The sequence below is a fragment of the Oratosquilla oratoria genome, unplaced genomic scaffold, assembly GCF_046742065.1.
Source record: "Oratosquilla oratoria isolate Oo_2021 unplaced genomic scaffold, ASM4674206v1 SCAFFOLD61, whole genome shotgun sequence".
Taxonomy (NCBI): Eukaryota; Metazoa; Arthropoda; class Malacostraca; order Stomatopoda; family Squillidae; genus Oratosquilla; species Oratosquilla oratoria.
Genome location: NW_027467725.1, coordinates 863,514 through 886,541, shown reverse-complemented (window position 1 = coordinate 886,541; position 23,028 = coordinate 863,514). Strand labels below are relative to the sequence as shown.

The 23,028-nt window shown below is 41.2% G+C and overlaps 1 protein-coding gene across 6 annotated transcripts; it reads right to left on the bottom strand.

The window, feature by feature from the left end:
* Positions 1-2,330: 2,330 nt before the first annotated feature.
* Positions 2,331-22,381, bottom strand: LOC143023794 (uncharacterized). 6 transcript variants are annotated; one of them, XM_076182419.1, is made up of 9 exons: positions 22,130-22,248; positions 19,749-19,944; positions 14,437-14,531; positions 8,919-9,033; positions 5,767-5,874; positions 5,459-5,632; positions 5,063-5,270; positions 3,962-4,160; positions 2,332-3,592 (listed from the first exon to the last, which is right to left on the bottom strand). In XM_076182419.1, the coding sequence occupies exons 3-9, from the start codon at positions 14,437-14,439 to the stop codon at positions 3,398-3,400; spliced, it is 1,002 nt and encodes a 333-aa protein (XP_076038534.1). In that variant the 5' UTR covers positions 14,440-14,531; positions 19,749-19,944; positions 22,130-22,248; the 3' UTR covers positions 2,332-3,397. The 6 variants fall into 6 exon arrangements, with proteins under 6 accessions (XP_076038533.1, XP_076038534.1, XP_076038535.1 ...); XM_076182420.1 differs by having other exon boundaries at positions 19,781-19,944; XM_076182418.1 differs by lacking the exon at positions 19,749-19,944 and having other exon boundaries at positions 2,331-3,592; positions 5,567-5,632; positions 22,130-22,257.
* Between the last annotated feature and the right edge of the window lie 647 nt (positions 22,382-23,028).

Below are 23,028 nucleotides of genomic sequence, written 5' to 3'. Positions count from 1 at the left end.
CCTTGAACCATCCTCATTCCTCCTCCACTCCTAGTTCTGCTCTATCCTTCACTTCTTCCTACTCCTCTCTCAGCTTCTTCTTGTACTCCTTTTCTTTCTTATTTAATTTAAGCAGTTCATTTTAAGCACCTCCCTACCTTCTGTCCTTATCCTCTTTCTCCATCTATCCTCCACTCTCAACTTAACTTCCACCTAAAAATGATTTGATATTCCTCCACTATCTCCCCTTAGAACATGTACATCCTTAACTCATCCTACTATACTCCTGGGGCCATATACACAAAACTTGCTAGCACTAACAAATAGCTGTTAAGGGTAACAAATTCCTGTTAAGGCTAACATTTAGCTGTTAAGCACTAACAGTGGATACAGAAAACTTGTTAGGGCCTTAAAAGTACTGTTAAGGTAAAAGTGCTGTGGAGGACTATTAAGCTCTTAACAAATTCCTGTTAGTAGAGAAGATGGCGGAGCAACAACAACTACAAAGACGACAGCGACGGGACATATTTAACGAGTACAATGACGACGAACTCATCAAACGCTTCAGAATGAACCGTGCTGGTATAATAACAATGGCTGATTTCGTGAGGGACAAACATCAATCCCGAACAGAAAGGAATCGACCACTGAGTCCTGAGACGAAGGTGGCAATTACCCTATGATATTTAGCCACAGGTAAAATGCAGCAGTGACGACTTTGGGACCTCGCAAGCAACAATCAGCCGTGTCATTACTCAAACAATTGATGCACTATCAGAACCAGATATTGTAACTCAATTTGTAAAATTCCCATTGACTCGCCAAGAAGTGCAAGTAAAACAAGCAGAGTTCATGGAAGACTGTAGGTTTCCCGGTGTTGTGGGTACCATAGATGGCACAAACATTAGAATTGTGGCTCCAAGTGTCGATGAAGATTTATATGTAAACAGAAAATTATACCACAGCATCAACGTGCTTTGCCATGTCTCCCTCTTGTCCTTGTGGTTTAAACTTGGCTTGAATCGCCCATTTATAATAAAAAAAATTCTCCATAATCACGTTGACCAAGAGGAGCGTTTCCTCTTGTGACCAGTTTGGCTTCCTTTTCTTTTTCTGTGATTCTTCTGCCATGTCTATATCCTCTGAAATAATTGTTGAGTCGTCTGTCGGAAGATTTGAATGTGGCGCGGCCGCCTGTACAATGCACCTTTGTCCAAAAATATCTGTCGTTGGTTAATAAGTACTCCTAAAAAACCATACATACGATATCTATGTGCTATCATGATACTCTATTAATAAATTCTGAACAGCAGCATTAATAACACTGTTTTATGTGTGCTAAATGTGGGTAAAAGTAAGGTGATGAGATGTACAAGGGGTGAAAGTGGCAGTAGACTGGAAGTGAACATTAAGGGAGAGCGACTGGAGGAAGTGGATAGTTTTAGATACTTGGGTGCAAGTGTAGCAGGAAAAGGTGGAGTGAAGGTGGAGGTAGAATGTAGATTGAGAGAAGCGAGTAAATGCCTTGGTGGTTTAAAGAGTGTAATGAGAAATAGACATTTGGGAATGGATGCGAAGAGGAGACTGTATGAAGGAGTGATTGTGCCAACAGCACTGTATGGGGCAGAAACGTGGAACATAAGAGAAGAAGAGAGAAGGAGTTTGAATGTGTTTGAGATGAGGTGTCTGAGAAGTATGGTGGGGGTTACTAGGCTAGATAGAGTGAGAAATGAGGAGGTGAGGAGGAGAACAGGGGTGAAAAAGGATTTGGGAGATAGGGTTGATGAAAGAATATTAGGATGGTTTGGACACATGGAAAGAATGAGTGAAGAAAGACTAGTAAAAGAGGTATGGAAGGCAGATGTGGAGGGAGTGAACATGAGGGGACGTCCTAGGATGAGGTGGATGGATGGGGTGAAGGGGGCTTTGGGGAAGAGGGGAATGTCTGTTGAGGAAGGAAGGGAGAGGACGGAAGACAGAGGTGAGTGGAGAATGGTTGTATATGGATGATGTTGTGACTGCATGAGGAGGAATGGGCGGGGGGGTGGGGTGGGGTAGTATGTGTGAGTAAATTTTGACGCAGCCCGAAGGGATTTCTCCCCGTCCTCGCCTTATATGCAAAGGGGGACGGAGAGGGGGGGTCGCCGATTAAATGAAGCGGCCTTGCTGTGGATGTACTGTGTCTTGCGACACTGCTTCTGACCCAGGGCGGTGGGCAGGGTGCAGGGATGACCCGTCATCCAGGAGGTGCTCAGATGAGAGGAAGGGTGGGAGGGGTGTGGAGTGTATTTAGGGATGAAATGGGTGGGAGTGTTTTTATGCCTTTCCCTTTTTGGCTACCTCCCTTGGAAGGGGGAAAAAGCCTTGGTATATGTATGTATGTATTTACATGTTCATAAGCTGCTAACTTCAGCACTGTTTAGCAGGACTTGACAAACAACTGTTTGCTAGCTAACATTTGTTAGTTAAGCATTGGTGTATAACTTTCAGTGGTTTTCTGTTAGCTAGCAGAGATTGTTAAGGCTAACAAAAAAGTTTTGTATATATGGCCCCTGGTTACCACTCTATAGTCCATAAACACTCTACCACCTTTCCATCCACCACCCTCTCCCATGTGTACTTATGCTTGACTTATTGAGGTTATTAGTTGGAAAAATAAAATTATTCTTATTTATTGGGAAAAAAAGCTTGAAAGTGACATATACTGTCAGTCTCATTGCCTCACTCTTGGCATCAACTCCTGGACTGGAGTTGAATCATCTTGCTTTACTCTTCATGGGCAGGAGATGAGTTAAAGAGGGCTGCAAGACCTACCTTCTGTGAATATTGATACTTCCATGGGACACCTATTTCATGGGGCAAAAGTGGGTGCAACCTTTTGCTGGAGAATTAAGGATTGTGGTGTCATTTATTCCTTATGACAAGTGTGAATGATGAAATGTTTGGCTGGACAACAAAACCAGGAGATAGGGGTGAGTGGAGAATAGCTGTGTTTAGATGGTACTGTGATGCAAGACAGGAAATGGTAATATGTGAATATTTGGATACAGCCTGAAGGGATTTCTCCCCATTTTCTCTTTTTCTGCATGAGGGAAAGGAGAGGGGGGGTTGCCGACTAAGTGAATTGGCCTTGCTGTGGATGTATTGGGTCTTGCTATATTGGCTCTGACCCAGGCACAGGGAAAGCCTGTCATCCATGAGGAGCTAAGATGAGAGGGAGGAAAGGGTGGTAGATGGGAGTGGTATGTGCCTTTTGACTCAGCTACCTCCCTTGTAAGGGGGGAAAAGTCCTTGGTATATAGATAAGATCTTGTCTAACGAGAACTTGCGAATACCCTTTACTCCATTACAAATAAAGCAGATTGTATACTAAATCAAACCCACACAGATTACAACTTCATTCTTCCTGTTTATGTAACTAATCCTTAATGCATCCAAAATTGGTTATTCCTAATTGATGACAAGACAGGTCCCACAACTTCTTTTGTAGATGAAGATCCATGGCTGCTGAAGAAGGCACGGTGGCTTGGCAATTTTCAAAGTATTTCCCACCATCTACAATGCTTCTGGAAAGAGCCACGTGCACAACCGTGTCTGACCCTTGCTGAGGTGACTGTGGGAACAGAAAATATGTCTACAAATATTCAAACATATTTATGTACACTCAGGTCCTGTATAGCATGGAATTTGGTAGATGAATGGGCTCCTACTTGATACATACAACCTATGGAAGAAAACTGATTTGGTGGATGGATAATGTGGAGTTTAGGGGGTAGATGTTTAGAGGCTAAACAAACAATAATTTATGCCTTCAGCTTCACTAACTGGAAACCACAGCCTTACACTGGCTGGCAATGGTCCTCCCTAAAGAGGCACCATCCTCTGAGAGGAGCTCATGATGTTAAACTGAATCATTAAACCAAATCACAATTCATACAAACATACACCAACATTAAAATTCCATCAAACCATTCCAACTCACCTTGAGAAACCATCTCCCTAGTATTGGTAAGTATTGCATCCAAGTCACATTCTGGAATAAGTCAGTACAAACTATCCCTGGATGTACTGCATTGATGATCACATGTCCCAACTCTTCAAGTTTTGCATTGAGGAAAAGTGTAAACATGATCTGTGCCAACTTACTTTGTGAGTAAGCAGCCTGGGGGCTATAATATTGCCTGTTAAAATAATAACCAAAATAATTAGAGTTTAAGTCTAACCTAATTCATCTTACAGTTACATACATTTTGAAATGCCTTGGGGGACTAATAAGTGTAATGAGAAATGGACATTTGGGAATGGATGCTAAGAGGAGATTGTGTGAAGGAGTGATTGTGCCGACAGCACTGTATGGGGCAGAAACATGGAACATAAGAGAGGAAGAGAGAAGGAGTTTGAATGTGTTTGAGATGAGGTGCCTGAGAAGTATGATAGGGGTTACTAGGCTGGATAGAATGAGAAATGAGGAGGAGAACGGGGGTGAAAAGGGAATTGGGAGATAGGGTTGATGAAAGAGTATTGGGATGGTTTGGACACATGGAAAGAATGAGTTTTGCTTCCTCCTATCTATTCAATTTACAATTATTTCAATTTGGCTTTGCCTTCTAGGCAAATACAGTGTGCTGATTCAAGTCACTGTTGTCACTTGATGAAAATCACTATTTTCCCTTCTTGACGCTATCCTAAAGATGGAACCAGCAATGTTTTCCAATAAAAAGATGATTCAGAAGGAATTTAAGAGAGGAAGGGGAGGTCAATCGAATTTACAGAGCAGACAAAAAGAAATCCCTTTGGGCCATGTCAGTTTCTGCGCCATTCTCCACTCTTGCCCTCTCTCTTCCCTGGACCCAAGATCTGTCACCCAATCCATCCATCCCATTCTCGGTCTCCCCTCTCACTAACTAGTCATCAATCTCTCTTCCTTGCTTGATAGACATTTCACCCTGTCCATTTTTGGTCTTCCCTTCAATTCCCTCTATCCACTTTTGCTTTCAAAACTCATTTTGGAAATTTTCTTCAATCATTCTTTCCATTACTAAGGTACTACTATTAATACATATTTGCAACTATGTGTACGTACTCACTGTTAATATCTTGAAAACAAATACTCCCAGTGTAATGGACACACGAAGATAAGTTGACAACACGAGAAGGAGCTGCTGAAGTACCGGAGTTGATCAGCAGGGGAAGACACAAGTGTGTCAACAAAAAGTGACCGAGATAATTGACACTCCAGTGAAACTCAAAGCCCTCCTCTGTTTTGCCATATTGAGCAAACATAATACCAGCTGGGAAAAAAAGAAAGAAAAAAATATTCTAAGCTAAACTAAAAAACTATAAGATTTTATGAAAATCTGCATAGTGGAAAGTTAAATTTGTAGTAAAACATGTAATAATTGATCAAATTTATCTTTAATCTAGAAGTAAATAGTATTCATGAGAGTCTAACCAAGAACATGAATATATCTGACAGTACCATTGTTAACCAAAATATTGAGAGGCAGATTAAGGCTCCTAAATTCCTTGACAAACTGATAAATGGAGTCTAGATGTTTTAAATCCAGCTGAAGGCAGTGAGTTTTACCACTTGTAATGCCCTCCTGTCGCAGCCCATCAATCTCCTTCTGCATGGCCTCCAAACTTTGTCCAGCTGAAGTGTTAGTTCATAAGAAAAATGTGTCACATTTTGGTGGGGGCTGGAGGATTATACTGATCTACAGAATCTATTACATAGTCATGCCAAATAAATATTTCCACCAGTTATGAAAAAATTAAAGCTCTTACCAAAAATAACAGTCATGCCACTTTGAAGGAACTGTTTAGCTGTTTCCAGTCCAATGCCCCTCCCTGCCCCAGTGATGATGGCAACATGATGGTCCTCACACTCAATACCTTGGGAATAATAGAAAGTAAGTAAAAATGCTTGTTAAAGCCAGGAACTTTTTTTTTTCATAACCGCAAAACAAAGTAATCTTGCAATGTATATACAGTCAGACCTCACCCAACATGAGTGTTAGGTTCCTTAGCCCGTTGTGCAGGATGAAATTCATGTTGGGTGAATGACAGGTCTTATGAGAAAAAATAGGTTAGGTTCCCAGACACTCTCTAGACCAGTGGTTCCCAACCTTTTCTGGCTTGAGGCATCCTTGCCAAGCCTTTCAGAAGTCCCTGGCACCCTTATTAGAAAATCTAAATTCTAGTTTGTCAGTATTTTGTTGATTCAACATCAGTGTAACAAAATTTTGTCCCTGGATAATATGAAAATACTCATCTTTACACTGATGCTGCTTTAATGAACAAAAACGGATGACAGATAGTTGGTTATATGAAAATTATTTTTGCCCTGAATTTTGGCGGCACCCCCAGTTGATTTCATGGCACCCTTTGGTGCCACGGCACACTGGTTGGGAACCACTGCTCTAGACACTGGCACACAACACAACCTGGCGGGCTATTCAAATCATGAATCATGGTCATGTTCTGCAAATGCTGGGATATTTTACATATGTAAACATAAAATTTCATGCACAGTGAAGTTGTGTTGGGTGAGGTCTGATAGTATTCCTTACTATGGTATTGACTGCATGTTAATTTGCAGTCAATGCAGGAATGATATGGGTGTACAGTATGGGATATTTGAATGAAGAACTACTATCAAAATGAGTGTGGAAGGAGGAGGTGGATGGAGTAAACTTATTTGGAAGACCAAGAATGGGATAGATGGACATGGTGAAGGAGGCCTTGGGTCAAAGGGGAGTCTGTTGAGCAGGGAAATGACTGGATGATAAACTGACATGGCCTGACAAGGTTTTCTCTAATTATTTATGAAAGGATGAGGAAGGAGAGTCACCTTGTAATTAACCCCTTCAATACGAGTCAAATTCTCGCAGGCAGCATTAGCTGTCTGATGTATGATGATGCATCACAATACTCACATTATAAAGTTACAGCTGTTTAACTCGTTTTATTTCACTCTGAATGTTAATAACCACAAAAAATATGATCAGGCCAGTTCACAGAACATGGGGGTCACTCAGCTACAACTACAAAATAAATATAATCAAGAAGGGGTTAAGCAGCAGGGATAAACCAGCTTTGGCCATTGGGTCCTGCTGTAGAGGTGCTGTGTCATGCTGCATTGCCTCTGACCCAGGCAGTGGGCAGGGGATAGGGATGGAGCCCTTCAGGCCAGACTTTTTTTTTCATTCACTGGGTTACGGGCCTGCCGATGTTGGGAAGCCCAAAATCAAAATAAAACCAGTGAAACACCTCTTTTTTATTTCCGCTGAATTATCGACTAGCACTGGTATAAAGATCAAAGTAAAAACGTGGTGGATGTATGGACCATATTAGACAAAACAATAGTGTATGCAAAAACCATACAAAAATTTAAGAGCAAATTAGATGTGGCGAGACACAGAGATGGGACACCACAAGCTTAGCTCCCCTTCCTGTAAGATACAACTAGGTAAATACATACAAATATATATATATTTATATGGAATGGATTTGTGCTTTTGACTTTGGCTACCTCCCTTGTATGGGGGAAAAGCTATTGGTATATGTATGTACATGTGTGTGTATATATATATATCGGGTGCGGCAGAATTATGGCAACCAAATTAAATTTGTCCTACCGCGAACATATTTTATTGCTGCCAAATAATTTTTGTTATACTGAATTCTCCGTACTTTTTTGTGCTAGTTATGTTTATCTCAAGTTTGTAACGCTTAATTCCTATTTTTTTTCAGAATGGCAAACAAACGTAACGCAATTTTGGAGCTGCATCGTCAAGGAAAACATCAATGTGACATTGTTCGTTTGCTCGGTGTTCGTAAAGATGTCATTTCAAAAGCAGTCAAGCGGTTCAAGGAGCTTGGTCATGAAGGCGACCGTCCAGGAAGAGGAAGAAAACGCACCGTCAACACTCCCAGGAACAGGCAGATCATCAAGAAGCGAGTCCAGCGAAATTCGAGGGTCTCCATGAGGAAAATCGCCCGTGAAACTGGCATCAGCGACCGATCAGTGCGACGAATGGCGAAACAGGAGCTCGAACTCAAGCCCTACAAGATCCAAAAAGCTCAGCTCCTGACGGACGAAAACAAGCACGTACGGCTGCAACGATGTCGCCAGCTCATTCGCCGGGCTGCAGGTCAGCAGTGGGAGCGGATCGTCTTCACGGATGAGAAGCTGTTCACCGTGGAACAAGCACACAACCGCCAAAACGACAGGAGCTGGTCCGCAGAGGCTCCCGGCACCTCGGCCATCATCGAACAGCACCAAAATCCGCAGTTCGTCATGGTATGGGGCGGAATTTGCGCGAGCGGCAAGATACCCCTGGTTTTCGTGGAACAGGGGGTCAAAATCGACAAGGACGTGTACCGACGCGACATCCTCGAGGCCGTGGTACTTCCGTGGACCCAGCAGCACTTTGGCGATGCGGAATGGACGTTCCAGCAGGATTCCGCTCCGGCCCACAGGGCGAAAACGACTCAGGAGTGGTGCAAAGCCCATTTTCCGGGTTTCATCACATCTGCGGAATGGCCGCTGTACTCTCCGGATCTAAACCCGATGGACTACAGCGTATGGTCGATTTTGGAGGCCAGGGCCTGTGCTAAGCCCCACAAAAGTTTGGAGTCGCTGAAGCAATCGTTGCGCCGGGAGTGGGACAGAATCACGCCGGAGGAGCTGCGGCCCATCGCCGAAAATTTCAAGAAGCGTTTGAGGCTTTGTATCGCCGCCAAAGGAGGCCACTTTGAAACCGCTTGAATATGATAGTGCCAAAGGTCCATATTAATGTTATTTGTTGTCGTTCTTTGAAATTTCTTTGTTTCAATAAAATTATATGCAAATGAATGAGTTGCCATAATTTTGCTGCACCCTTTATATATACACACACACATCAAAATCAGTATCATAACAGCTGACATCATACCTGTTGGTTTTTTGTGTTGCGTGAAATTTTCTTTAATGATATACCATGCACTCAGGGCATACAGCAAAATATATTGCCATACAGTGATTGCACATCCTCTTAAAAAACTGTGCATCTGAAAAATTGGAAATTTTTTACAACATATCCAACTCCTTTAAATCCATTTTCTTTCTTCTTCACATGCTCTTTACTTTTTTTTTCTCAACCTGTATACCATTTCCTACTAAGTGAAATAATATATATATATATATAGATAGAGAATGTGAAATAATAATAATTTTAATAATAATAATAACAATAATAATAATAATGATAATAAAATAATAATATTAATTCTTTATTTCTATCTCACATATCCCTTTCATTCCTTTTTGCTTTAACCATAAGAAAATTGCACCCTATTATTTCCCCCGCAGTACTACAGTTCATTTTGGTGCATCCCTCTCACAGGTCTCTTCTCCTTACTCTGTCACTCATGCACGTTTTCATTTTCATCCTTTGTGGCTTAATTCACTTTTTCCAACCACCTTTTACTTGGTCTATGCCTTGCATTCCTCCCAGTACCAATCAATTCATGAATCCTTCAAGGAAATCTACTCTCATCTGTCCTCCTAACATGACACAACTACCTAGAGAAGGCATTTAACAAAATACTTCACATTTGACTTATGTGGAAATTGGAACATGTTCGAGAAATGAGAGGCACACTATTAGAATGGATGAAGGTTTATTTGAAGGAAGGATACATGAGGACAGTGTTAAAGGATAAGATATAAGATGGAGAGCAGTAATGAGCAGAGTTCCACAAGGTTCAGTGCTTGCACCAATGTTCTGTCTTTGTCAATGACATGATGGAAGGAACAACAAGCTATGCCAACATGTTTGCAGATGATGCAAAATTCATGAGAAGAAGAATAAATGAGGAAGATGGCAGACTACTGGAAAAAGATCTAGACATTATTTTTGCATGGAGCCAAGAATGAGAAATGAATTTCAATACCAAAAAATGTAATGTACTGGAAATGGGCAATAGTAGCAAAAGACCATCCTTAACCTCTTCAATACAAGTCAAATTCTCGTGGGCAGCATCAGCTGCCTGATGTATGATGATGCATCACATTACTCACATTATATAAAGTTACAGCTGTATTACTCATTCTCTTTTACTCTGAATATTTTTACATACATATACCAAAGGCCTTTTCCTTCTTACAAGGGAGGTAGCCAAGAAACAAAGGCATAAAAACCACTCCCACCCATTCCATCTCCAACATACTTCACCCCCCTCCATCCTCATCCCTCCCTCTTATCTTGGCACCTCCTGGATGATGGGTCATCCCTGCATCTTGCCAACTACACTGGGTCAGAAGCAGTGCTGCAAGACACAGCACATCCACAGCAAGGCCACTTCATTAAATCAGCGACCCCCCTCTCCATCCCCTCATGCAGAAAAGAAGATGGGGAGAAATCCCTTCAGGCTGCATCAATTTATTTCTCACACATACTCCCTCTCCCCTCCCCCACTCACTCCCCCTCATGCATCACAGGATCATCCATATACAACCATTCTCCATTCACCCCTATCTCCTGTCCTCTCGTGTCCTTCCTCAACAGACATTCCCCTCTTCCCCAAAGTCCCTTTTACCCCATCCATCCATCTCATCCTAGGTCACCCCTCATGTTCACTCCTTCCACAACTCTTTTATTAGTCTTTCTTCAGTCATTCTTTCCATGTGTCCAAATCATCTCAATACTCTTTCATCAACCCTATCTCCCAACTCTTTTTCCACCCATTCTCCTCCTCACCACCTCATTTCTCGCTCTATCCAGTCTAGTAACCCCTATCATACTTCTCAGCCACCTCATCTTAAACACATTCAAACTCCTCCTCTCTTCCTTTCTTATATTCTATGGTTCTGCCCCGTACAGTGCTGTCGGCACAATCACTCCTTCATACAATCTCCTCTTAGCATCCATTCTCAAATGTCTATTTCTCATTACACTTTTTAATCCACCAAGGCATTTACTCGCTTCTCTTAATCTACATTCTACCTCCACCCTCACTCCTCCCTTTTCTGCCACATTTGCACCTAAGTATCTAAAACTATCCACTTCCTCCAGTCTCTCTCCCTTAATAATCACTTCCAGTCTGCTGCCATTCTCTCCCCTTGTACATCTCATCACCTTATTTTCACCCACATTTATCTTCAACTTCCTTCTTTTCTACACCTTCTCAAACTTTGTCACTAACTTCCTCAATCCCTCCTCTGATCCTGCTACAAGTGCAATGTCATCAGCAAACAACAACTGGGTTATCTCCCACTTTTCTCTATTTTTTCTTAACCATCTCCATTCCCTGACCCACTACCCTTGCATTTACCTCTTGCACCACCCCATCCATGTATTTATAACCACAGAAAATAAGATCAGGCCAATTCACAGAATATGGGTGTCACTCAGATAAAACTACAAAATAAATATAATCAAGATGCTGACACCAGCATCCTCATATACTCATGCCTCATGACACTTATGTAGGCATCACCATATGGAAGAGGTTAAATCATATTCCTTGGAAAGTGAACCCATTACAAAAGCAAAATAGGAGAAAGATTTGGGAGTCTTGATAAAAGACAACCTGTCACCTGACAGATGTATCAGGATTGTAGGAGAAACACATGGGCTGTTGCAGAAAATTAACCAATTCGGTACAATGGTGCCTACGTAGGTGTCATGACATGCAAGTGGGTACATGAGGATGCCAGCATCAGCGTCTTGATTATATTTTTTGTAGTTGTACATGAGTTACCCCTGGATTCTGTGAACTGGTTTGATTACATTTTCTGTGTTTATTAATACTCAGAGTAAAAGAGAATGAGTAATACAACAGTGACTTTATATTTTATACTGTGAGTAGTGTGATAAATTGTACATATGACAGGTGATGCTCCATGTGAGAATTTGACTTGAACTGAAGTGGTTAAAGTGGTGTTTCACTATATGGGTGAGATGATGGGGAAAAAAAAAAAAAACAAAAAAAAAAAACCTCATTGAAATCCTGATCCATCCAACACTTATGTATCAGCAGGATGGTCTCCACACTGAGTGGATATAAGCAAAATCAAGTGAATACAAAGAGCATCAACCAAACTGGTCCCTGCCCTGGCAGATAAACCATATGCTGCGGCGGCGCCAGGAATTTTTAGTTGGGGAGGCTAAGGGGGGGCTGAGCAAATTTTTTGGGGGGCTAATAGTAATATGATAATACACATATATTATCCTCATTTCAGAAGGGGAGGGGGTTAATGGTTGGGCTAACACTGATGGCTGACAAATCTTTAGCCCTGGCAATTAAAAATTCCACTTAATAAAATTATTTCAATGAGTGTTTTAAATTTTAAATTTGCTCATTTCAGTTGGGGGGGCTGGCCACTTTTTTGGTGGGGCTAAAGCCCCCCCCTGGTGCCGCCACTGTCCATATGAGGAGAGACTGAAAGCACTGTGTTTGCCAACTTTGAAGGATCAAAGAGAAAGAGGTGATATGATTACAGTATTCAGGTCACTAAAGGGGATATATTGTATTGATAGAAGGGACCTCCTGATTAAAGACGGGAGGGCTTTAAGAGGTCATGGGAGCAAATTAAGAGAGACCACATGTCTAAAGTATGTGAAGAAATACAGTGAATTAGGGCATTGTTACTTGTGGCAATGGTTGAGGGGATGGCAGTTTGAAGCCTGCCACCAGTGAAGTGGAATCAAGGGCATGGTTCATTAAATTCCATGCTACAAAATCATCTGTAAAGGCCACTGTCCTAACCTCCTGATGGGGGGTGGGGGTGGGGGAGTTTGCAATGTTAAACCAAATCATTATCATCATCCATGTAGATGCGTAAATACTTGGAACAGTGCAGCTGGTGTAGCCCTACCTTGCACAATATATGAATTAAAATCTAAATATGATAACTGGAAATCAAGGATATAGATGAAGTTGGAACTGTACATGAATTTGAGGTTAGGTATGACAAAAGATAAGAGAATAAGAGACAGAACCCAATGAACGCTGCTCCATTCCTGTATACTACAATTATGTAAATACAGGTTGCCCTATTATAATCTTATTCTCATCAGTATCCATCCTTTCACAAAGCCTATCATATCAGACCCTTGTTATATTTGTAACCCTGTATGGGGTACTAACTATGTTTTATACAGTCAGTAGTTTAGGGAGTAAGTCCCTTTAAGTCCTTTGATCCTTTTGGATCAAGTCACTCTGCATTCTTTTGTGCTTGGATAGTAATCTCCAATCAAACAAAAAAAATGCTGACCACTTTTAACTTCTATCCCTCTGTTCTGCTACCCTCCTTCAACTCTACTTACCACTTCTATAACTCCACTTCTTCAGTGTAATAATATTCTCAATGATACATACATACATACATATACCAAGGCTTTTTCCCCCTTCCAAGGGAGGTAGCCACAAAAGGAAAGGCATAAAAACACTCCCACCCATTTCATCCCTAAATACACTCCACACCCCTCCCACCCTTCCTCTCATCTGAGCACCTCCTGGATGACGGGTCATCCCTGAACCCTGCCCACCGCCCTGGGTCAGAAGCAGTGTCGCAAGACACAGTACATCCACAGCAAGGCCGCTTCATTTAATCGGCGACCCCCCCTCTCCGTCCCCCTTTGCATATAAGGAGAGGACGGGGAGAAATCCCTTCGGGCTGTGTCAAAATTTACTCACACATACTACCCCACCCCCCACCCCCCCGCCTATTCCTCCTCATGCATTCACAACATCATCCATATACAACCATTCTCCACTCACCTGTCTTCCGTCCTCTCCCTTCCTTCCTCAACAGACATTCCCCTCTTCCCCAAAGCCCCCTTCACCCCATCCATCCACCTCATCCTAGGACGTCCCCTCATGTTCACTCCCTCCACATCTGCCTTCCATTATATACCTCTTTTACTAGTCTTTCTTCACTCATTCTTTCCATGTGTCCAAACCATCCTAATATTCTTTCATCAACACTCTCTCCCAAATCCTTTTTCACCCCTGTTCTCCTCCTCACCTCCTCATTTCTCACTCTATCTAGCCTAGTAACCCCCACCATACTTCTCAGACACCTCATCTCAAACACATTCAAACTCCTTCTCTCTTCTTCTCTTATGTTCCACGTTTCTGCCCCATACAGTGCTGTTGGCACAATCACTCCTTCATACAGTCTCCTCTTCGCATCCATTCCCAAATGGGAATTCTCAATGATAGAGTAGTTTATTGCTGACATCTTATTATTTCTTCATACAGTTCTCAAGGCACTGCCTACCTTCTCCTATGCATCACTCTATTCCTTAAATTCCATGTGCACCTATTCCCACATACCTAAAACTGCGGATTTCATTTTTCCCATTCAACTATATATCAACTTTATGCATGCCACTCTTAAACACCCATCACCTTATTCTTAGATATATTAACTTTCAATGTTCTCTGTAAGCATACCAAACTCACCATCTTCTGCAAGCACTTGTCTGTCTCTGCTAGTAGAGCAATATCATCTATATACACACGACTGCAACACCAACAATGTGCATCTGTTTTTGATCCTGTAAGACAGATATCAGACAGAATAATTTTGGTGCTACTTTAGGCAGTATGGGGAAGATAGGCAGTGTATTTCAGGGAGCTGTCAAATGTGGAGGAGGATTGGGAGAGATTGGTGGTAGCAGTGGGAAGCACTAAGATAATGACAGTGATGGGTGAGGAAAATGGAAGAGAAATGAGAAAAGATGAGGTGCAAGTATTTTTGAAAATGATGAGAGCAGGTAAGGCATCTGGGTTAGATGGGTGTCATATGGAGTGTCTGTGGAAGGGAGCTACAGTAATAATGGACTGGCTGGTGAGGTTATTTAATGTGTATCTAAGGGAGGGTAGAATGATGGAAGATTGGAGGAGTGCCTGTATAGTTCCGCTTTACAAGGGAAAAGGGAACAAATGTGAGTGTAGTAATTTCAGAGGGATCAATTTGTTGAGTATAGTTGGGAGGGTTTTAACTAACAGGATTAGGAGAAGGTTTAGGAAAGATAGGGCTTGCATGGATCAGATTTTTGTAGTAACATATGTGAGAAAGCTATAGCAAAAGGGAAAGATGTTTTTTTGGGCCTTAAGGGATTTAGATAAGGTTTTATGACAGGATAGATAGGAAGGTACTATGGGAGGATTTGCAGATATATAAGATCAGGGAAAAGCTGTTAAAGGTTAGAATGCACAATGAGACACTTTCAAAACTTCAAGTAGGGTAAAAAAAAAAGCACAATAAGACACTTGTAAAACTTCAAGTAGGGTATAAAAAAAAAAAAAAAAATGCTGGCCATTCCCACGAAATAGTTTTGCTATAACTTGAATTTCGGCAACAAAAACTTTGAATAAATCATCTACACTTCAAAAATAGCTTTGGTATTGTAAGGAATCTTCAGAATTGTGATGTGGGAGTAGTCAACATTGCTATTCACATGCAATTGTTCACCAATGTTAAACATTGAATCTATTGAATAGCTGTGAGAAAATTTAATAAATTATACACATACATATAAATACCAAGGCTTTTTCCCCCTTACAAGGGAGGTAGCCAAAAAGGAAAAGGCATAAAATCATTCTCACCCATTTCATCCCTAAATACACTCCACACCCCTCTCATCTAAGCACCTCCTGGATGATGGGTCATCCCTGCACCTTGTCCACTGGCCTGGGTCAGAAGCAGTGTTGCAAGACACAGCACATCCACAGCAAGGCCGCTTCATTAAATCGGCGACCCCCCCTCTTCATCCCCCCATGCATAAAGGAGAAGACGGGGAGAAATCCTTTCGGGCTGCTTCAAAAATTGCTCACACATATACCTCACCCCCCCACCCATTCCACCTCATGCAATCACATCACCCATAAACAACCATTCTCCATTTACCCCTATCTTCTGTCCTCTCCCATCCTTCCTTAACAGACATTCCCCTCTTCCCCAAAGCCCCCTTCACCCCATCCATCCACCTCATCCTAGGATGTCCCTTCATGTTCACTCTCTCCACATCTGCCTTCCACACCTCTTTTACTAGTCTTTCTTCACTTATTCTTTCCATGTGTCCAAACCATCCTAATACTCTTTCATCAACCCTATCTGCCAAATGTAAAAACAGTTAAGGAATCTACCAACAAAACCAACACTGTCAATAATCTAGATTTCCACATCTTTAACACTAAGCTTCCAACATATGTTGATCTGTCCCCATCCTATTTCTGATGTTTTGGGGTCCTCCTTTGTAATATATAGTACATATACCAAAGGCTTTTTCCCCCTTACAAGGGAAGTAGCCAAAAAAAACAAAGGCATAAAATCCACTCCCACCCATTCCATTTCCAACATACTCCACTCCCATTCACCCCCCTCCCTCCCTCTTATCTTGGCTCCTCCTGGATGAAGGGTCATCCCTGCATTTCACCCATTGCCCTGGGTCAGAGGCAACATTACAAGACACAGCACATCCACAGCAAGACCGCTTCATTAAATTAGCAACCCCACTCTCCGTCCCCTCATGCAGAAAAAGAGAAGATGGAGAAATCCCTTTGGGCTCGTGAAATTATTTTTCACATATACTACCTCACCCCCCCACTCTCTTTCATGCATCACATCATCCATACACAACCATTCTCCATTCACCCCTATCTTGTCTTCCCCCTTCCTTCCTCAACAGACATTCCCCTTTCTCAATGCCCCTTTTACCCCATCCATCCATCTCATCCTTGGTTGCCCCCTCATGTTCACTCCTACCTCTGCTTTCCACACCTCTTTTACTAACCTTTCTCCACTCATTCTTTCCATGTGTCCAAACGATCCCAATACTCTTTCATCAACCCTATCTCCCAACTCTCTTTCCACCCGTTTTCCTCCTCACCTTGTTTCTCACTCTATCCAGCCTAGTAACTGCTATCATACTTCTCAGGTACCTTATCTCAAACACATTCAAACTACTCCTCTCTTATGTTCCATGTTTTTGCCCCATACAGTGTTGTCGGCACAATCACTCCTTCACATCACGCGGGACATCACGAGCATAGCTCCCCTTCCCGCAAAATACAACTAGGTAAATACATAATCTCCTCTTGGCATCCATTCCCAAATGTCTATTTCTCGTTACACTTTTTAATCCCCCAAGGCATTTACTTGCTTCTCTCAATCTACTTTCTACCTCCACCTCCACTCCTCCCTTTCCCTTATTGTTCATTATGTACATAAACGACTTGGACAATGGGATTAATAGTGATGTCAGATTTTATTTTTTATTTTTTTTTAGAAGTGCACATCTACAATATATAGCATTAAAAAATTAGATATCATATATATACACCAAAGGCTTTTTCCCCCTTACATGGAAGGTAGCCAAAAAACAAAGGCATAGAAACCACTCCCACCCATTCCATCCCCTACATACTCCACTCCTCTCTACCCTCACTTATCTTGGCACCTCCTGGATGACAGGTCATCCCTGAATTTTGTCCACTGCCCTGGGTCAGAAACAGTGTTACAAGACACAGCACATCAACGTAATGAATTTTTTTCTTGGAGGAAATCAATAACAGAAAACAATGCTAAAGGCTATGCACAAATGAACGAAGTTGTGTCGACTCCTTTAGACACCATCTTTGATTTGATAAGATTCAGAGGTTGAAGACGATAACCTCTAGAATTACAGGTACTGTACTATTAAATGCAGGTTAGGTTGGGTTAGAATACATAAATCTATCATACTTTAATTTCTTTGACCTCTGCATCTATCAAAACAAAGACGGCGTCTCAAGCTTTTGAAGTGGCTAAGTTTGTGTATAGCTTTTAGCAACTTTTTCTGTTATTGATTTCTGCCAAGAATAATGTATATGTTGATGTATTGTAATTTACAAAATTATTATTTGATTTTCTATTGCTATATCACATAGGTGTGCACTTCTAAAAATTTATTTATTTATTTTTCCCCAAAATTGGTTGTGCTTATGCAGTGGGAAAGATGGGCGAGGGGTCCTTGTGAGGTATAAGGTCCCCATTTTCATGTGTCGTCCTATGGAAAGGATTTTTGTTTTTCTATGTAGATATTCTAGTGGGGTGGTTTTAGTGCATTCTTAAAGTTTTGCTATATTTGTAGGATGTCTGTTTCTTGATTGTTAGGAACCATGTTGTAGAGGCATAGTCAAGAGGTTCATGAAGTCTTTATATAGTGTGATTAATGCTTTCTTCTGCTAGACCAATTTAGGTGCACAATCTTGGATTTTTTTTTTTTTTTTTTTTTAATAGGTACAAAGGCAAAGCATAGACCTGTTATGATAGGTTTGTTGGGTTAAATTTCAACAGGTTAGGTGAGTTGGGTTAAGTTAGTTTAGGTCATGTTACCGTACATTAGGTCAGATCAAGTGGGTTAAGCTTAGAGAGTTTGGTTTAGTGGATTGGATTGGATTAAATGGGCTTGGTTAGGTTGGCTCCAATAATCAGATCAGATATAGCCTCTGTAACAGTCTGTGCAGTTGACCTTGTCAACAACCACTACCTGGGACACCACCTTTCAACCCTGGACAAATTCCCTTTGAGTTGTGATTGAGATATTCTTTCTGGCAGTCTCACTAATTGCCGAACAAAACCGATAAAAGCCGAACAAACCAACAAAACCCAAACAAGGACAGTTTTTGCTCAAATGCACACTTCTATATACATATGGTTGCATTATTTGAACTATTTTCTTTAAAATGTGTGATTTCCATGTAATATGATCAAAGAGAAGTTACGTTTTTATCCTCTGCAAAATTACCAACCCCAGCCACGATTCGTCCAGTCCGTCCTCAATGATCATTGGTGGTATGGATCAAGCTTCACTCTATTAAGTTTCTTACTATTGTGTTATTAGTGTAATAGACTACATATAGTTGAATTATTTCAACTCTTTTTCTTTAAAATGTGTGATTTTCATATAATTTGACCAAAGAGAAGTTGTTTTTAGCTTCTGCAAAGTTACCGACTGGTGGTTACAAATTTACCGCTATTCTGCAAGTACAGATCATCACTGAGCGTCAGGGTTGCCAGATTGGTGTTTTAAATGCCAAAATTTGCATTTTTGGCATGTTTTTACTGTGTTTGGCATGAAAATCACACATTTTAAAGAAAATAGTTGAAATAATTCAACAATATGCAGTCTATTACACTAATAACACAACAGTAACTTAAAAGAGTGTAGTTTGATCCATACCACCAGTGATCATAGACGGCGGGCTGGACGAATCGTAGCTGGGGTCGGTAATTTTGCAGAGGATGAAAACGTAACTTCTCTTTGATCATATTACATGGAAATCACACATTTTAAAGAAAATAGTTCAAATAATGCAACCATATATATATAGAAGTGTGCATTTGAGCAAAAACCATCCTTGTTTGGGTTTTGTTGGTTTGTTCAGCTTTTATCGGTTTTGTTCGGTTTGTTCGGCAATTAGTGAGACCCCTTTCTGGCAGGTTTAGTCCTGCCTCAGCTAGGATAAGCCAGTTAACATTAGATTGGGTTAGTTTAAATTTAAAATACATTTGATAAATTGGAAATTGAGTGAAAACCAATGAAACTACCTTTGATATACTGAAACTATTTGGCAACTTGACAAAACAATATTGCCTGTATCCTGAAAGTAGAATTTAATGCAACTACCTTCAACCCATGATGCACTCACATGCAATTAAAAAATAAACAGCCCCTGTCTCATGGTGGAATCTGAAAATTCATATGCCCATCTATGAACTCTCTTACATGCAGTTGACTATTACTGAGTACTGCTGTACCGAAGAGTTTTGGCCTCCCCACCCCAGTCTTGTCTTTTCTTCCTAGTACACGGTAGTAGTCGTAGTGGGGTGAATGCCTTGGCTTCAGCACCCCTAGTCCGTTTTGGGTTTTGCTTCAAAAGTTTACAAAGGAGCATGCCAACACGAGACCTTTTGGTCCATAACTGCGTTGGATGAAAAAAAAAAAGTAAATAAATAAAAATTATATAATAAATAAAATAAATACATCGGTAAAATTAATCTAGAACTGGATCAAACTTCCTATCCAACATAGTGGTGACGACCGGGGACATAATCAAAGCTACTGGCAGCATAAGGCCAAACTCAGCGGCAGGACCAGATGGCTTCCATGCTCTATTACTTAAAAACTGTAAAGAAGAACTGGCAAAGCCTCTCCAGCTATTGTGGTCCAAATCTCTGAGTTCTGGTACCATACCACCTGCCCTAAAGCTGGGAATTGTAACACCCATCCACAAAGGAGGTAGTAAAGGCCTTGCCAAAAACTACAGACCTGTAACACTAACATCTCACCTCATCAAAATTATTGAAAAAATTATACGTGACAAAATGGTAACATACATGGAATCCATAAATGCCTTCAATGATGGCCAACATGGTTTTAGAAAGGGTCGCTCCTGCCTCTCTCAGTTGTTACTACACTATGAGACCATACTAGAGAACATCCAATAAAGCAGTAATACCGATGTAATCTACCTGGACTTCGCTAAAGCCTTTGACAAGGTAGACCATGGTATTGTCCTCCACAAACTGAAAAAACACGGCATCTGCGGGAAACTAGGAAAGTGGCTACACAGTTTCCTCGCAAACCGATTACAACAAGTAACCGTCAAAGGAATGCTATCTAAGCCCAGTAATGTAATAAGTGGCGTTCCTCAGGGCTCCGTCTTGGGCCCACTGTTATTTTTGGTGACCATAGAGGACATCGACAAAGACCTAAAACACTCTCATACTACGTCCTTTGCTGATGACACCAGGATAGCCATGGAGATCCAGACAGAGGAAGATGCCACGCTGCTACAGGAAGACCTAAGCAGGATATTAACCTGGGCAAAAAACAACATGACACTGAACGGAGACAAGTTTGAGCTGCTACAATATGGCTCCGTACAAGAATTGAAAAGCACAACAAACTACAAAGTCGACTCCCAAATCATACCAGGGAAAGCCCACGTCAAAGACCTTGGGGTACATATGAGCAGCGACATGACCTTCTCTCACCACATTAATGAGATCTCTGACACCGCCAGGAAACTCTCAGGCTGGATACTCCGGACATTCCAGACTAGAAACAAAACATGTATGCTAACGCTCTGGAAAGCATTAGTACTCCCAAAACTTGAGTACTGTTGCCAACTCTGGTCTCCCTTCAAGACAGGAGACATAATCAAACTTGAAGCTGTCCAGCGTACTTTCACAAATAAGATTGAGGGATTGCAACAGTACAACTACTGGGAAAGACTGCAACAGCTGGGACTCTACTCTCTCCAGCGAAGACGCGAAAGATATATAATAATATACGTCTGGAAGATTCTGGAGCATCTGGTACCAAATGTGGGCCTGAAGGTGAACTACCACCCAAGAAGAGGTCGCCTGTGCTATGTGAGGAGAACTGAGGGGACATCACAAAGGGTGAAGAACATAGTACACCATAGCTTCACCTATATTGGGGTGCGCCTCTTCAACTCTGTCCCACAGAAATTGCGAAACCAGACAGGCACTTCACCAGAGAGTTTCAAAAACAAACTGGATAAATGGCTGGCCACAATTATGGACCAACCACCTACACTGGGATACACCAGCTCCAAAAACAACTCCCTCCAATCACTGACCTGTGACTCAGAGAGGAGGAGCTGCCTGAGTACAGCGGACGTCCACGTTAGCTGAATCGGTCAAGATGAAATCGGACAAAGGTAGACAAAGGTAAAGGTAGGTAAATAATAAACTGGTAAATTGTAAATAATAATACAGATTAATAATAAATGGTAATCAATCAAATAATAATAAACAGACAAATAATAACAAAAAAATAAATAATATAAAACAAATGGCAGGCATTAGCATTAGTCATTAGAGCATTTTGCTTAGGTGTATATCTAAACGAATATTTAAGCTTCAAACTGAACTACATTGCACTGCCTCTGCAGGAAGTTTATTCCATTCATTAAATACACGGTTGGCGAAGTTGTTTCGACCCACTTCCAAATTAAATCTTTTTCCTGAAATTTTGAGACCATTATTTCTTGTCGGATCCTCATTCAATCATCAATGTTTAAATTTGGTCACTTTTGATGTCAATTCCCTTTAGATTAAAGAGCTGTATCAAGTCACCTATGAGTCTACGCTTTTTTTTTTTTAGGACTTTGGTTGCTTTGTATTTCCGGATTATGTATTGTTTGTCGGTTCTTTTCCAGGTTTTCTGCCTTAACATCGAACGAAACCAGTTTTAGGATCTCGTTTTTGTTTACCGGGTAGGGTTGTTCGAGCAGTTTGTTTCGAGCGCTGATCGATGATATCTCGTTGCACTATAGTAAGAAATGCTCGAGGTTTTCTTCGCTCTGACCGCATAGGGAGCTTGTGTTTTGGTTGGTGTGCCGGTTTCTCCAATTTACCTAGTTCTATTAAGGGCCATTTACACGGTCGAACAGTTCGACCAACCCGGTTTGTCAGGCAAGTGTTTGAAGTGATGTTTGACCGTGTGAATGGGGTATTTGGTCGTCAAACACGTTTGTCGAACGTGTTTGACAACCAAATACCCTATTCACACGGTCAAACATCACTTCAAACACTTGTTTGACAAACCGGGTTTGTCAAACTGTTTGGCCGTCTAAATGCCCGTCTTTGTATTTCTCAGCATCAAGTTTTTTTTTCTTAAAATCTTGAATAATGTTTGCACCCACTTTCTTTGTCCTGGCGTGGAATATAATGGCAGAGTCTAGGTTATTATTATAAATTTCTTCTTCCATTTTTTCCTATCGCCTGTAGCGCGATAAGGAGGGTTTACTTTGCCAGTTCAGCTTTCCATATGTGTGTCAATATCGTTTCTTTTTTTTTGTCGTTTTGAGACCCTCTAGGTTTAGCCTTTACAAGTACGATCGTAGTTGTTTGGCTTAGTAATTTCCTTGTCTTTCATATAGGCATTGAAAATGAGATTGACCAGATGTTCACCCCTTCTCCAATGATGTGTCCTGCGTTTGAGAGCTTGTTTTGCATGTCTGATGAATACTGAG

What these genes read in the sequence shown, in the direction of transcription:
- LOC143023794 (XM_076182417.1), bottom strand. Translation starts at nt 22,366, where the DNA reads ATGCGGTCAGAGCGAAGAAAACCTCGAGCATTTCTTACTATAGTGCAA. An exon ending in TGCTCGAACAACCCTACCCG is followed by an intron (nt 14,532 to 22,266) that starts GTAAACAAAAAC and finishes TCTGTCTTACAG; the next exon opens with GATCAAAAACAGATGCACAT. An exon ending in TGGCATGACTGTTATTTTTG is followed by an intron (nt 5,633 to 5,766) that starts GTAAGAGCTTTA and finishes CTAACACTTCAG; the next exon opens with CTGGACAAAGTTTGGAGGCC.